The sequence below is a fragment of the Chelonoidis abingdonii genome, chromosome 1, assembly GCF_003597395.2.
Source record: "Chelonoidis abingdonii isolate Lonesome George chromosome 1, CheloAbing_2.0, whole genome shotgun sequence".
NCBI lineage: Eukaryota > Metazoa > Chordata > Testudines > Testudinidae > Chelonoidis > Chelonoidis abingdonii.
Window position 1 is genome coordinate 242,800,018 of NC_133769.1, and position 15,766 is coordinate 242,815,783.

Below are 15,766 nucleotides of genomic sequence, written 5' to 3' on the forward strand. Positions count from 1 at the left end.
ATTCCAGCACTGCAGTTTTTCATTAAAGTCTGTTTTTGAAGTTTTTTTTTGTTGAAGAATTGCCACTTTTAAGTCTGTTCTTGAGTGTCTAGGGAGATTGAAGTGCTCTCCTACTGGTTTTTGAATGCTACAATTCTTGATGTCTGATTTGTGTGCATTTATTCTTTCATATAGAGACTGTCTGGTTTGGCCAATGTACATGGCAGAGGGTCATTGCTGGCACATGATGGCATATATCACATTGGTAGATGCACAGGTGAATGAGCCCCTGATGGTGTGGCTGATTTGGTTAGGTTCTATGATGATGCCCCTTGAATAGATATGCGGACAGAGTTGGCAATGTGGTTTGTTGTAGGGATTAGTTCCTGGGTTAGTGTTTTATTGTGTGGTATGTAGTTGCTGGTATTTGCTTCAGGTTGGGAGGCTGTCTGTAAGTGAGGACTGGCCTGCCTCCCAAGATCTGTGAGAGTCAGGGATCATCTTTCAGGATAGGTTGTAGATCCTTGATGATGTGCTGGAGAGCTTTTAGTTGGGGCTGTAAGTGATGGCTAGTGGCGTTCTGTTACTTTCTTTGTTGGGCCTGTCCTGTAGTAGGTGACTTCTGAGTACCCTCCTGGCTCTGTCAATCTGTTTTTTCACTTCACCAGGTGGGTACTGTAGTTTTAAGAACGCTTAATAGAGATCCTCTAGCTGTTTGTCTCTGTCTGAGGGATTGGAGCAAATGTGGCTGTAGACAACAGATTGTGTGATATGGTCTGGATGAAAGCTAGAGGCATGTAGGTAAGTATAGTGGTCAGTAGGTTTCCGGTATAGGATGGTGTTTATGTGACCATCACTTATTTGAACTGTAATGTCCTGGAAGTGGATCTCTTGCGTGGACTGGTCCAGGCTGAGGTTTATGGTGGAGTGGAAATTGTTGAAATCCTGGTGGAATTCCTCAAGGACCTTCTTCCTATGGGTCCAGATGATGAAGATGTCATCAGTGTAGCGCAAGTAGGGTAGGGATGCTAGGGGATGAGAGCTGAGGAGGTGTTGTTCTAAGTCAGCCATAAAAACGTTGGCTTACTGTGGCACCATGTGGGTACCTGTAGCAGTGCCACTGACTTGAAGGTATATATTGTCCCCAAATCTGAAACAGTAGTGAGTGAGGACAAAGTCACAAAGTTCAGCCACCAAATTTGCAGTGACATTATCAGGGATACTGTTCCTGACAGCTTGTAGTCCATCTTTGTGTGGAATGCTGGTGTAGAGAGCTTCTACATCCATAGTGGCTAAGATGATGTTTTCTGGAAGATCACCAATGGATTATAGTTTCCTCAAGAAGTCAGTGGTGTCTCGAAGATAGCTGGGATTGCTGGTAGTGTAGAGCCTGAGGAGAGAGCCCACATAGCCAGACAATCCCACTGTCAGGGTGCCAATGCCTGAGATGATGGACATCCAGGATTCCCAGGTTTATGGATCTTGGGTAGCAGACAGAATACTCCTAGACAGTGTTCTAGGGGTGTATTTGTGTAAGTGGCGATTCAACCAAAAACTTCAAAAACAGATTTCAGTGAAAAACTGCAGAACTGGAATTAATTAACTGGACACCATCAAAATAGGCCTGAATAAAGACTGGGAGTGGATGGGTCACTACAAATAGTAATTTTCCTCTCTGCTGATACTCACACCTTCTTGTCAACTATTGGAAATGAGTGACATCCATCCTGATTGCACTGGCCTCATTAGCACTACAAAAGTAATTTTCCTCTCTTGATATTCATCCCTTCTTATCAACTGTTGAGAATAAGCCACTTCCACCTTAATTGAATTGGCCTCGTTAGCCCGGACCCCTCACTTGGTAAGGCAACTCCCATCTTTTCATGTGCTGTAATATTTATACTGCTTACTTATGCCCAAATACATTTGTTAGTTTCTAAGGTGCCACAAGGACTCCTCATTGTTTTTGCTACAAGTTTATAGACAGGCAAAGGAATTTTGTTTAGGCTTAGTGAATCCAATTTGGTTTATCATGGTTAACCTAAACAGTTTATAAATGGGCAGAGGTAAGTGATCTTAACCAAGTCCTTAAAAAATCTTAAAAAGAAGCCATTTGAGGAGCCAACTAATTAATACGAAGAATTTTAAACTCAAATCTAATGTTGCTATTTCTCTTTGTTTACCAAGTCTCACTTATTTCCCCTTTCCAGGAGTACAGTCTAATGTTTAACAGGAGAAGCTATTAATATCTTAAATTACAATGGCATTTCAATATTCCATTAAAACCACTTCAAGAAAAAAAATACATCTAATCCCTTGACAGTGCTTTTGCAAACTGCATCTCAAAAATCTTGGTGATCACATCACAGAAACAGCAGTGGGCTGGATTGTTGCTTCATCTTGATGCTGTGTTATCACCTTCTTTGTTTAGTGCTGAGGTTGGCAACCTTTCAGCAGTGGTGTGCCGAGCCTTCATTTATACACTCTAATTTAAGGTTTTGTGTGCCGGTAATACATTTTAACATTTTTAGAAGGTCTCTTTCTATAAGTCTATAATATATAATTAAACTATTGTTGTATGTAAAGTAAATAAGGTTTTTAAAATGTTTAAGAAGCTTCATTTAAAATTAAATTAAAATGCAGAGCCCCCAGGACTGGTGACCAGGACCTGGGCAGTGTGAGTGCCACTGAAAAATCAGCTCGTGTGTTGCCTTTGGCATGCGTGCCATAGGTTGCCTACCCTTGATCTAGTAGGATGCCCAGGGAAAGAAGGGCTCGGGAAACCTGCATCATGTGAGGCTGTATCTGCCCCATGAGGCACTGCAAACCCTTCCTAAAGCACCCTATGGACAGTTGCACAGTGGGATAGCTACCCACAGTACATTGCTCTTTGTGTCAATATGCGAGATGCTAGTGTGGATGCCCTTTGCCAACACAAGGAGCACTGTGTGGACATGCAACAGCGGTTTAATTAAAGCACTTTAAAGTAGTATAACTTTTGTCAATAAAACTCTGCAGTGTAGACAAGGCATTAATGCTGTTGGGATGCCTTAATTTTACATTTNAACAGGAGTACTTGTGGCACCTTAGAAACTAACGAATTTATTTGAGCATAAGCTTTCTTGGGCTACAGCTCACTTCATCAGATGCATGAATGGAAAATATCATGGGAAGATATATATATATATATATATATATATACACACACACAAAGAACAATGGGTGTTACCATACACGCGCTAACAAGAGTGATCAGTTAAGGTTAGCTATTTCCAGCAGATGAAAGTGCTGTTCTGTTGGTCTCTCAACTTAAGAGTTTTATACTACTCTCTTTCTTCTACCCTTAGTGAGAACAGAGACTTGGCTCAAATATCAGCTGCTGTTACCTTTTGATTACCTCATCACCTTCATGGGAAGGTTTTGATTGCATATTCAGCAGCTGAAGATCCTGTCTGGTAATATATATGTAGCAGAGTTGTAAATGACTTTGTCTGTGGTGGGAATTTCTCAGGACATATTTAAAGTTAGAGTTTTAACTCTTTTATTCAGCTCATTTTGAGATCCCTTTAGTTCTGTTAGGTTTAATAGGAGTTGAAATTCTTTTTTAAATGAGTCCAAATATGCCTATTTCCTATGTAAAGGTTTTTCAGCTTTCAAAATAATATTTTGTAAACAAATTATTGTTTGAGAGTCTTTAAACTTAAATGGTCATCAGAGAAGATATTGTGCACCCCACCCCCTTACTAATCCTTGTAGAGGTTCTTCTTATAGTAAGGAATTGCTTAAGCATTGGCAGGTAACTAATTAATTACCAATTAATGTCCAATTAATATTGATGTGTATAAGGAAGTGGCTTACTATATTAATAATCAGCATCATGTGTATGAAAATAACAAAGTAGCTCTTAAAATTCAGCAAAGATGCAGAAAAATTTGTAATAACCTAAAGTTATTTTATTATAATTAGTAACCATTTTTGCATCAATGTTGAGGTCTACCCCTGCAGAAAGGCAATGGGCCTAATTCTTGTGTAGTCACCTGCATCCAATTTAAGTATTATACAGTAGTTAATTTACACATACATTATAGTGTATTCTAATGTGGATGAATGTTTATTTTTTCATAATGTTTTAAGTGTGAAAACAATTGTAAGGAGAAAGGAGTACCCACTGCAGGCAAATATTTTAACCCTGTGCCAGCCAGAGATGTTAGGGCCCTTTCTAGTCTATGTCTGAGGGCATTTATTGCAATACCTCACCCCCGACTATGTAAAGCATGTCAAGGGTTAAACATGTCTGCCACTGAACACCATGCAATCGTTTAACACCATATGCACACTTGCGAAGCATAGAAAGTGGGGAATAGCTGTGCCTAGCAGGACTGATTGCTGTCCCCGTGTGACAGGATCAGAAGTTTTCTCTTTCCAGACACTTCTCTGGCCAGGGGGAGCGCGCGGGGGTGAAAAGCCAACTCGCAGCCTGTGCGCCGCAAGGGAAGCCCCCCCCCCCCGAACCTGCCTAGTCCTGTCTGGTTTACCAGGTGGCCGGGGCGGTGAGAGACTGAGCGGCAGCTTCAGGTGTCCCCAGAGGTGGGGCTCGCTGGCTAGGAGGAAGAGCCGCAGTATGAAACTTGTGCGCTGGGCGGGCATCTGGATTATGAAGGCACCAGCCAGCTACTGCCCCCACCCCATGGTGGGGGAAGCGCAGCGAGGACGCCTTGTCCCGCCAGGTGGGACGAGGCGGGGAGGGGGCTGGCTCTGCGCAGGGTGGCGGGGACGAGCAGAGACCCTGCTCCGCGCTGTGGTGCCGCGGGCACCGCCCTCCCTTGCCGGGACTGTCTGCGCCGCAGCTGCAGGAAGCCGAACCTCGCCCCGCCTCCTCCCGCCCTCGTGCGGCTCAGCGCTCGCTCTGCCCGCCGGGGCTGTCCATTGTCTGCGCGGCGGCTCCGGGAGGCGGGAGAGGCGGCCGAGGGAGCCAGGCAGGGCGCGCAGCGGGGGCGGCTGCCGCTGCTGCTTGTGGTTCGGGGTAGGAAGGCGGCGGCTGGGGCGCGATGCTGGGCAGCCCGGCAGCCGCTGAGAGACTGAACCAGGAACTGGCCCGGCGGGGCAGCCGCCCCTGCTGCTGCTGCTGCTGAAGGGGGAGCGGCCGCGCCGGCTCCGGAGACGCGAACTTCGCGCCTCCGACCCCATGGAGACGCTCAGCGCCGTGAAGGCCAAAATGGGGGCGAAAAGCGCCGGCGGCTACGAGGCGGCGGGGACGGGCGAGCCCCAGCCCGCCCCTTCCTCCAGCCCCGCCGGCTCCGGCTCCCCGGCGCCGCCCGAGCCCCAAGCCTGCAAGCTGGAGGATTTGGAGACCTTGGCGACTGTGGGTGAGTGGAGGGGGGACTTGGGACGCAGCCGCTACGCCCTTGGGGCGAACAAAGGAGCCGCGTCCCTCTGCCCCGTTCTCTGCCCAGGTACCCGCCAGCCAGCCGGGGCTGGGGGCGCTGGGCTCCGGGCACCAGTTCTTGGCTCCGCAGCCGGCAGTGGTACCGCTTTGCCCCTTCCCAAAGCCGAAACTCTATCCCTCGTCTTTGCTCTGCCCTCTCCTCTGCCTAGTCCCCAGGGGGCATCTTCCATGACCGGCGCCAGCTTTCCCCTGGTCCTCTCCCGTGGCTTTCAGAAGACTTCAGTGCCAGCTGGGTATTTCCTGACCGTTTGGAAGTGCAGTGTCTGAGTTAGCAGAGTTAAGCTCTGTAAATGTCAGTGTAATGGCTGGCAGGTGCCACCCACTGAAAAATTACTGACACTGTGGGAAATTGCGATATTTTGTGTGCCTATAACTTTTATTTTGTTTGGCATCTATGTTAAGCATAAAGTTAAGCCTTTTCTCTTCTTGATAGACAAGACCACAAACTGTTCATCTCAGAACAATATGTTGTTTTGAACTTCAGCCGCCTTTGAAAGCTGTTTTCACTAGACCCAGTTTTTGAATGAAAGCTATAGTTCGCATGAATTGGTGCATTACTGTGGACCTTCTTTTTTCAGTTTCTCCTAGCCTAAACATTGCAACATTCCTACTCCACTGCACGCTCTCCAGCTGAGCTCTGTAGGCATCACTGTAGTGTGGATACTATGTTCAGACTGTCTGAAAAGGGCTTTGAGCAGGGTTTAAAAACAAAAGAGAGGTGAGCTGGATGTTGCTGGCTGCATAGTCATGTGTGAGTCACAACTGAACCAGTTAATAACGTGATTTGGGGCCTGTGTGTCGGGATGGGGCAATCAGTGTTCAATGGCATTGAACTGTACATTCTTTTTGTAATACTGTTTTATATGGTTTAGCTTTAACCCATTTGCCACAATCATGTTAAAATACAAATTTAGAGTTTTAAATGCAGTTTGTGGGCCACTGAGGAGGGCAGGTTGACTGACATCCAGTTAAATATATTTCTCAATCTAAATCCACACTGCCTTCTTGGTAACTAGTGCAAAAAAGCTTTGCGTTGATTGGAATTGTGGAAGAAGGTAAAATAGCATCTTTTGATTTCTAGCACACTTTATCTAGATCGCCAGTGTGTGTTAAATAGTAGCATTTATTTCAACATTTGACACTCTGTGTACAACTACAATAACTTGAATGGTATCTGCATTTAGTCTAAAATCAGTAGATGCAATGTACTTCAACAGTGTGTGCATGTGTGAATCTGTATGTTCTTGTACTAGGTTCAAATGGTGGTGTATGCAGCCATACCAAACCTTTATTTATACTTGCCAACACAATGCCCAAAAGGTTAATATCTTGGATGGACTTGCTCTCTAGCAAATGCTGCAAACCCTCTAAGCTGGATAGAGAGAAATTTTATTCAGTCACAGCTCGCTTTAATATTTAAAATGATTCTTAATATTGTAGTTTAAACATGGTTCTTTGAAAATGGTTCTTAAAAGTCTTAAGCCATTCATAGCAATGAACCATGTTAGCTAATCTTAAAATGTGTTGCTTTCTTTATTATTATTTAAAAGTTGAAGTGTGAACAAGTCTTAATAGAGATTTGCATAAAACACTCCGATGCACTCCCTTGGAAGTGATTAATCTCATTTGTGACATCACAGCTAGTTCCTGTGGAAACAGTTGTCATCACGTAAGATTATGCCCCCAAGTAGGGCACAAACTGCATGAAAAGACTAACTCTTAAGACACACAGATATAATTGTCATGCAAATGTCCCTAGAAATAACAAGGAAAGCAAAAATGGCACAAGAATTATTTCTAAACGTCTTTTCAGAGCTTAACACTTAAGAAAATGGAAAGTCAGGATTCTGTAAAGAATGCTGATGGAACAGAGGTGTGAAGAGAGGGGGTTGCCTTTAAAACATTTCTACTTTCTATCTGATAGCGGAAGGCACAGTGCTCAGGAAGGGTAGGAAGAAGAATGTACGAGCAGCAACCTACTGTTTAGCAGTGCATTGACAATGCACTTCTGTCTTTTTCCTGTTACGCTCCTTTTGCTGTTGCTTGGGTATTCATAGCCAGTTGGCCAACTCTTATCTATGGCCAGATCTATGCTATAAACCTACATCAGTGTAACTATGTTGCTCAGAAGTGTGAAGAATCCACACTCCTGAGCGACAGTTATGTTGACTTAACCCCCGATGTAGACTGTCCTATGTTGATGGGAGGACTTCTGCGGTCAGTGTAGCTACACTACCTCTCATGGAGGTGGATTAACTACACTGATGGAAGGAACTCTCCTGTTGGTAAAGTAGCATCTTCACTGAAGTGCTGCAGCAGAAACTACAAAACTTGAGAGAGAGGAGAGAAGAGTGTACAAATCTGTTGGTGTAAAGACCCCGAGGAAGTTAAATGTGGAAGTTTGAGGTGGTTTAACTTAAATTGGTTTTAAAACTGATTTTGTTAAACCAGTGCAGAAGATCATGGGTGTTGAGTTTAAACGTGTTCCTTATCTTGCTAAAGCAGTATAATCCAGATTTGTATTGTTTTGAGTATCCAAACAATCTTTTACACTGCTTTAACTAGATAGATTTTAAGTCACACCTCTTCACTCCAAGCATCATCAGCATGAAATTAACAATACTATGGTTAGTATTACCACTGCAATTTAGAACCTCAGTAAAATTGTCAAGAATGGGCAGTTTTAGTCTGCTGATATTGAAAGCTTTGCCTGGTATCAGAGATGAACATGGGAGTCATTTGTGTGGGAGGAGAGCCAGGAAGTTCTGATTTTGGCAGGGTTTGTGTATGAGAAAGGAAGAAAGGGGAAGAGACAGCAGCGTCTGGGGTCCTTTGGACTGTCTTACTACAGTAATGGGGGCCATTTCAGTAGCTATTTGAGCACCTCACAATCTTTAATGCATTTATCCCCTGTGAGGTGAAGTAGTTATCCCTATTTATAGATGGGAAACTAAACAGAGTGACTTGCCTAGAGTCGCATAGAAAATATGTGACAGAACAAGGACCTGAATCCCAGTTTTCCAAGTCCTAGGCTCATGCCCTAATTGCTGGACCATCCTTCCTCATCCTTTTCTAACACTAATGAATCATTGTTTGATACAAAAGATGGAGCCCTGAAGGAGAATCTGGAGAAAATAATCTTAAGGAGTTGCAGCATCTTCTCCTTTTCCCAACTGCTGGAGTTGCTTGGGGATTTTTATCTTGATCCTCTGCAGTGGGGCTGTCTATCTTTTTCTGTATTATTTCTATAGTACATCTCTGTCCCAATATAACGCTGTCCTCGGGAGCCAAAACATCTTACTGTGTTATAGGTGAAACTGTGTGATATCGAACTTGCTTTGATCTGCCAGAGCGCGCAGCCCCTCTCCCCCCAATTGCTGCTTTACTGTTTTATATCTGAATTCACGTTATTATTGGGTCATGTTATATCAGGGTAGAGGTGTTTGTCAATTTTTTCTAAGCTTTAACAAAGGGATGAAAAATGCAGATAAGGAGTTAGAGTAAGACAACAGAATGAAAGGAAAGAGGAAATTGCTTCATTCTTGGAGGGGGTGGGGGAAAAGGAAATACTTTACTTTCTTTGTTCCCCTTCTTACTTCGTTCTCCCTCTTCTCTCCTCCTTCTCTCACACATTCACACCTGTCCTTGAACAATCTGCTATGACCCAGCTGCAGTTTGAGTGAAAATGACCAGGTGTGTGTCAGTTTCTCTGTCGCTCCTGCAATACTTTTACTGTGGGATTGTTCCACAGGTAATTGAAGAAGCACCACTGGTAGATTATGAAGAGAGGGAAATCAAACCCTACAGGGCCAGAAGAAGGGCCACTTCCATGAGGGTCCTTGTTCTTAATGGGTTGGTAAGTGAATAATAAAAGGGAGAAATGAACAACCCTTCTTTCCTCAAAAGGAAAAGCAGACCCAAAAGGAAAGATTCTTTTTCCAAACTGGGAGTATGCGATGACTGAAGCATGCACAGACTGGAGGTTGAGGATACAGACACAGTAGGAAAAATGTTTGTTGTAAAGAGATTTGTAAAATCTGAGAAATTGGTAAAGAAAAGAAATGTCTGGGTTCAGTACAGTGTTACCCCCTGGTATTAAATTTCCTTGGACTACTAATCATATTAAAGTAGTCAGTTGGTATGAGGCAAGCTCAGACGCCCTCCCTCCTCATGCTTTGAACTTGACTGTATTTGAAAATGTGTGTGGGTAGGGAAGTTCCCTTGATATAAAACAAAATGAAATTAATCCCCATAGCAGTTACTCTTCAAAATTTATGCTAGAGAGGATTGTTGCATGGTTAATCCAGTCTCCATGTCCTGAAATTGGAGAAAACGTAGGTGGAATATTGGGGAAAACTATTGGGGAATAGTCACCCAAGGAAAAGCACTGAAGAATAAACTAGGGAATAGGGCTGTCAAGTGGTTAAAAAAATTAATCTCGATTAATCATACTGTTAAACAATCCCATTTATTGTAAGTATTTTTGGGTGTTTTCTACATTTTCAAATGTATTGATTTCAATCGCAACAACATGTGCTGGGTCATCGTCTATGACTGCTATAACATGGAAATATATGGCAGAATATGGGTAAAACCGAGCAGGGGACATACAATTGTCCCCCAAGGAATTCAGTCACAAATTTAATTAACACATTTATTTTTTTTTTTTAGCAAGCATCGTCAGCATGGAAGCATGTCCTCTGGAATAGTGGCCAAAGCGTGAAGGGGCATATGAATCTTTAGTACATCTGCGATGCCAGCTAAAACAGTGCTGTTCACATGCCTGTTCTTACTTTCTGGTGACATTGTAAATTAGAAGAGGGCAGTATTATCTCCTGCGAATGTAAACAAACTTGTTCAGCCAGTCGCTCAGACAAACAAGAAGTAGGACTAAGTGGACTTGTAGGCTCTGAAGTTTTACATTGTTTAGTTTTTAGTGCTGCTATGTAACAAAAAAAATTACATTTATAAGTTGCACTTTCATGACAGATTGCACTACAGTACTTGTATGAGGTGAATTGAAAAATACTATATTTTTACAGCGCAAATATTTATAATATATGCTTTGATTTCAGTTACAACACAGAATACTATATATATATATATATATATATATATATATATATATATTAAAATGTAGAAAAACTTCCAAAAATATTTAATACGTTTCAGTTGGTATTCTATTATTTAACAGTGGGATTAAAACTGTGATTAATCAACAGCCCTACTAGGGAATAATCCTGCATTGCCAAGGAAATGAATATAGTTTAATGTCTTTTTAATCTGATTTCTGCAGTTAGGCCTGTGCAATGGTTGTCAACAAAGCTGCCTAAAAGTGTCAATGGTGGTGTGAATGCTTGAATAATCTTAGATCCAGCTCATACCAGTGCTGCAGACAGATGAAGCATATAAAAGGTAGGATAATTCCTTCCCTTTACAAATAAAATATAAACAAGCATAACAGGGAGGTGTATCATTACAGGATTTCTCCACCACAAAGCGGTAAGTCACAACTAGAAATTGGGAAGATGGAAAGTTTATACTTAACCTGAGCAGATAGAGAGATGGCGTTCAGTTGGAACAGAGAACTTTGTAAACAGGGCCGGCTCCAGGCACCAGCTGAGCAAGCTCATGCTTGGGGCGGCAGATTCCAAGGGGCGGCATTTTTTTTCCTCTTTGCTGCTCTGACCGCCCTGTAGGGGGCAGCAGCGCGGAGGAGGGGGGTGCGCCCTGCTGGGAATGGTACCAGGTCTGTAGCAAGCATGGTAGGTTTTCCCCCCCCCTTCGCCGCTTCGGCCGGCCCGCAGGTTTGTGGTCGTCCCCCTGCCCCCTTTGCAACTCCGGCCAGCTTGTAGGTTTGTGGTCCCCCTCTCCTCCCTTCGCTGCTCTGCCCAGTCCACAGGTTTTGGTTTTTTACATCGACTTAAAGCAGTATCTACATCATACTATGTCAGCAGGAGACGCTCTCCCACTGACATAGCTTCTGCCTCTCGTTGAGGTGGAGTAATTATATTGACGGGAGAGCGCTCTCCCATTATAGCATGTCTTCACCATTTATGTTGAAGCGTGGTAGTGACTACAAGCCGTATGTTACCTTTTGGTAAATCACTTAGGCCCAGATTTTTAAAAGGTATTTAGGTACCTAAATCCCATTCATTTCAGTGAAAGTTAGGCACCTAGGAACTTACTAAATCCTCTGTTATGGCCTGACTTTTCAAAGCACTGAACACCTGAAGCTCCCATTGACTTCATATGGCACTTTGGGTATATAGTACCTCTGCAAATCAGACCCATAATCTTTCTTTATTATAATAAATGAGAGTAAGAACACTGATATTATCTCTCTGGGGAGTTCAGAGTAAACTAGTTTTTAAAATGTATAGAGGTCAGATGGAAGGCATTACATTTTATAAATGCAAAGTGTGTGCATGGAACACACAAGGGAGAAAGGTTGGGTGGATCTTAGACTGAAATACAGGAGGGAGCAAAGGCGACATGAGTCACTGAGGAGCAGAAAGGACATAAATAGACTAGAAGATGAAACGATATGGAAGAGCAAGGAAGTGGATGTGACTATGAAAGATGGTAGGAGAAGAAAGGTGATGCTGTCTTTCAGAGAAAGAAGACAATAGTGGGAATAAGCGTGGGAATGTTATAGAGATGGATGGAAGGAGAGATGTGCATACGTAACTAGAAGAAAGGAATAAATAGGAAAATATGCACACAACTCCTAAGACAGTGAATTTTATTAAACCTTTTTCTTCATCACATTTACTGTACCTGGAAACTTCCTGCATGTATGTTTGTCTTTTTTTTTTTTTTTTTTTAAAGTAGGTAAAGTGATGAGTTTTTGTGTACAGACACTCCCCAACTTATGCAAGGTGTTCCAGAATAGAATGCGTGTGTAAGTCAAATTTTGCGTAAGTCAAGGATGTATACCGACAATTACCATCCCCCCCTCCAAAAAAAGAAAAGCTTATGGAACTTTTTACATAAGTCGGGTTTGCGTAACCCAGGGAGCGTCTCTGCTAATTTTATGTCAAGGTTGTTGTTACTCTTCTTTCTGTAGATAAATAATGGTGGGGAGGGAGGAAAGAGGAGATTGTCTATGCAAACCTCTGACTGATAAAGGGAGTCCAATTCCTTAGAGCTTATAAGGAAATATGCCAATTCATATGTTTAAACAGGGATCCATGCATAGCTGTCACTATTCTGAGCAGCTGGGCTCCCCTCTTCTATCAGTAGAGACTGTTGCTGATCCAGATCTCCATCTCCCACCCTCCCCACCCACCCCGGTGATGAGAGATGGGGACGAGACAAAATAATTGAAGACTTTTTCCAAAATCTTGAGGTCAGTCTGTGATTGGTATAATATTACAACTGGGTAAAATGAGTGGTGAAAATATTCATATTCCCACCCTAAAATGCTATGGTCAGTTCTGAAGGAGAGGAGATTGTGGGGTTTTTGTTTTTGTGTGAAAGGTGGAGGCAGCTGTGTGTATGAAATGAATGTTTTTTTGTGCTACCTTCATATAATTCAAGAGATCAAAAATTCATGTACTGCATCTGACATTCTGTAAATAGATTCTTTGAACATGAAGAAAACACCTTACTTTTTCACTCTAGAGAGCTCTCTGAAAGAGCAACAACAATTTCACAATTGTAAAACAATTTGGGATTGGTATAGCTATAACTAAAATTGTGGCCCTCGGATTATGTAAAATCTGGATTTTGTGGTTAGTTTTCGGGCAAGGAGAGGGCATATGGTTACTTCTCCCTAAATGTTTGGAAAGGCTGCTTCACTGCAATGCTGAAAGCAACTTGGCAGCAGGGGAAATGGGGTTAGAGACAAATGTGGCAATATATTAGCAGTACCTGCCGAGAGTCTCTCCTGTTCTATTGTCCCATTGCACAACAGAGCCAGTAATGCAGGCTATTGCAAAATTTAAAAAAGGAAAAAAAAAATCCAATTGTATGTCCTGCATGGAAGAGTTTACATGACTGACAGTTTAACCCTTATACTTAGGATTGGTGGAACCTGATTTTTATTTTTCATAACTCCAACAAATATTTATTTTTAAGCTTTTTTATTTAAGTTTTTACAGTTCTATGAACTTGTGGAAGGGGGTCAGATAATTATTTGACTATAGACAATGAGATTTAATCAATTTTATTAGATAACCTATAACATCTCTTGCAAACACAGAAAACATACATGATCTAAAACTGTACCAGCAGCCACATAATATATTAAAATGTCTCTCTTCTAAGCCATAATCTAAAAGGGCAAAAATTACCATCAATTTATTTACTACCAGGCATTGAGAAAATACTAAAAAATCTTTTGAGCTGATAAAGATTCTTTTTATACAAAAAAGATAAAATCAGCCATGCTCTCAGAAATTGGAAAATTGAATAATCCAAAAGATGAGAAATCTTCCTGTGCTCCAGATTCACGTGGGCAAAAATGAAGACCTGAAGGAACTTTTCCATATCTAACTTTTGAAGACTGCAGTTACCATGGTTTGGAATCTTAATTGAGTATATGCCTTCGATAATTCATTCAAATACTGTTCAAAAACATGGGCTGTCTTCAAAGTAGAAAACCAAAAGGCAAACTTGGAATCATGAATCATAGCCACATCTTCTTGCTGGGTAATATCTGTGGTTCTGTTTGAGTAATTGATTGAGTTAACTAAACAATACTGACAATAAGTCAATAATAGAAAAACCCAATCTAAATAAAATCAATTGGAGGGTCTTATACCATGGAAATAAGGAGTACTCAGACCAAAATTAAAAAAAAAAATAAAAAAAAAATTCAAAATCTTCTACTTACAGGGGGGAAAAAACCCACCTCGGTATGTAAAAATGAGGCAAGTACAGAATTTGGGAGAATTGTCTCCTCAAAATTATTTTGAACTATCTCTGTGGCTGACATTTGGTCTCTAAACTAAACTTTGACCCCCTAAAGCATCTGTGATATTGTAACATTAAAAATTTAGTGCTGCAGCAGCTATGTTCCCACTATATGAGTGGATAAAACAGGGCACTCCCTGAGCAGAACTAAGGGCCTTTTGTTTTAAATCTTTATGATAAGGGGATCAGTGGCCCATATGGTGAAACTTCATCCCTAAATGCATAAAAGCAGAGACTTCTACAAGGTGGCCTCCTGTCTTCCCCTCAGTTTGTAGAGGGTTCGTCCCAAAATCGTAATTGACAACCAGATCTTGAGAATTATAGTGTGAACGACCTTCAGAGCTTTCTTGGAGTTTGCAATAAAACAACCATATTGCTGGCATATAACAGGATAGGTCTACCCTTAATTTGTGGCAGAGAGGCATTACCGTCTTTTAAAAGGCACAACATGACATTAATAAAATTAATTAAAAAGAGGCACTAGAAGTCATCCCTGACATATTCCCTTAGAAGTAGGGAAAATAGTACAGCGTGGGTTGATTTTTAGTTTTTGCCCTAGAGGTGTTGCCCTGGTGTAAAACCTCCAAAATATACAGAAATCTTAGGTCGATACCCAAATCGTCTTAATTTTATCCACAGTTTTTCTGTTAAAGTCAAATGCCATCTTAAGATCTATGAAAGCCACATACAATCTAGTACCCTTAACTGCAGTATATTTATAAATCATATAGGATAAAATAAACAATTGTCAGGTGTGGCTCTACTAGCCCTAAAGCCACTTTGCTCTTTGTGTAGTAAATTAGCCTTTCAAGTCCACATTTCAAATTTAGATATTAAAAATCTAGAATACATTTTCCCTGCCACATTTAACAGATTAATAGGTCTATATGAATCAGGACTTTTTTGGTCCCCTTTTTTAAAAAACAAAACAAAACTGATATTGCACTTCCAGGATAACTAATGACAGTAAATAATTTAGCCACGACTGGAGACACCCGTCAAGATTCTTCTGAAAAAACATCAGTGGGGAGAAAAATCTTCCCCTGGAACTTTTTTGTATCATTGGGCTAAAATAAATGACTAGAGTTCACTGTCTGTTTCTGAAGGCCAGAGTGGTAAATTAAAGAGAGAATTCCTCATTGCACCAACTATGGTTGAATTAGATTAAAAAGCCATTTTGGGGTAGTCATTAAAGACCTGGCCAAAATGTGTTATCCAGACTTCTTCATTAAAATGAGGTTCCTCAACTGGAATATCATTACTAAGACCACATTCAGATCGAAAACGTTAGCTTTATAAACCATTAAAACACAAATTGTCAACATCCTATATAGAAATATATAAAAGTAAATATCCTTACATCAACTCATCATACTTGGTTTTACTAGTCATGTGCTAGCTCAAGTCTAATTGAAAAGTCTA

General features: G+C 41.5%; 1 protein-coding gene across 1 annotated transcript in view; it reads left to right on the forward strand.

The window, feature by feature from the left end:
* The first annotated feature begins 4,963 nt into the window (after positions 1–4,963).
* Positions 4,964–15,766, forward strand: part of PRKX (protein kinase cAMP-dependent X-linked catalytic subunit) — a 108,898-nt gene continuing 98,095 nt past the window's right edge. Inside the window, exon 1 of the mRNA XM_075060707.1 lies at positions 4,964–5,345. Coding sequence (XP_074916808.1) covers positions 5,165–5,345 — 181 coding nt within the window. The 5' untranslated portion in view covers positions 4,964–5,164. The remainder of the gene's footprint in view (positions 5,346–15,766) is intronic.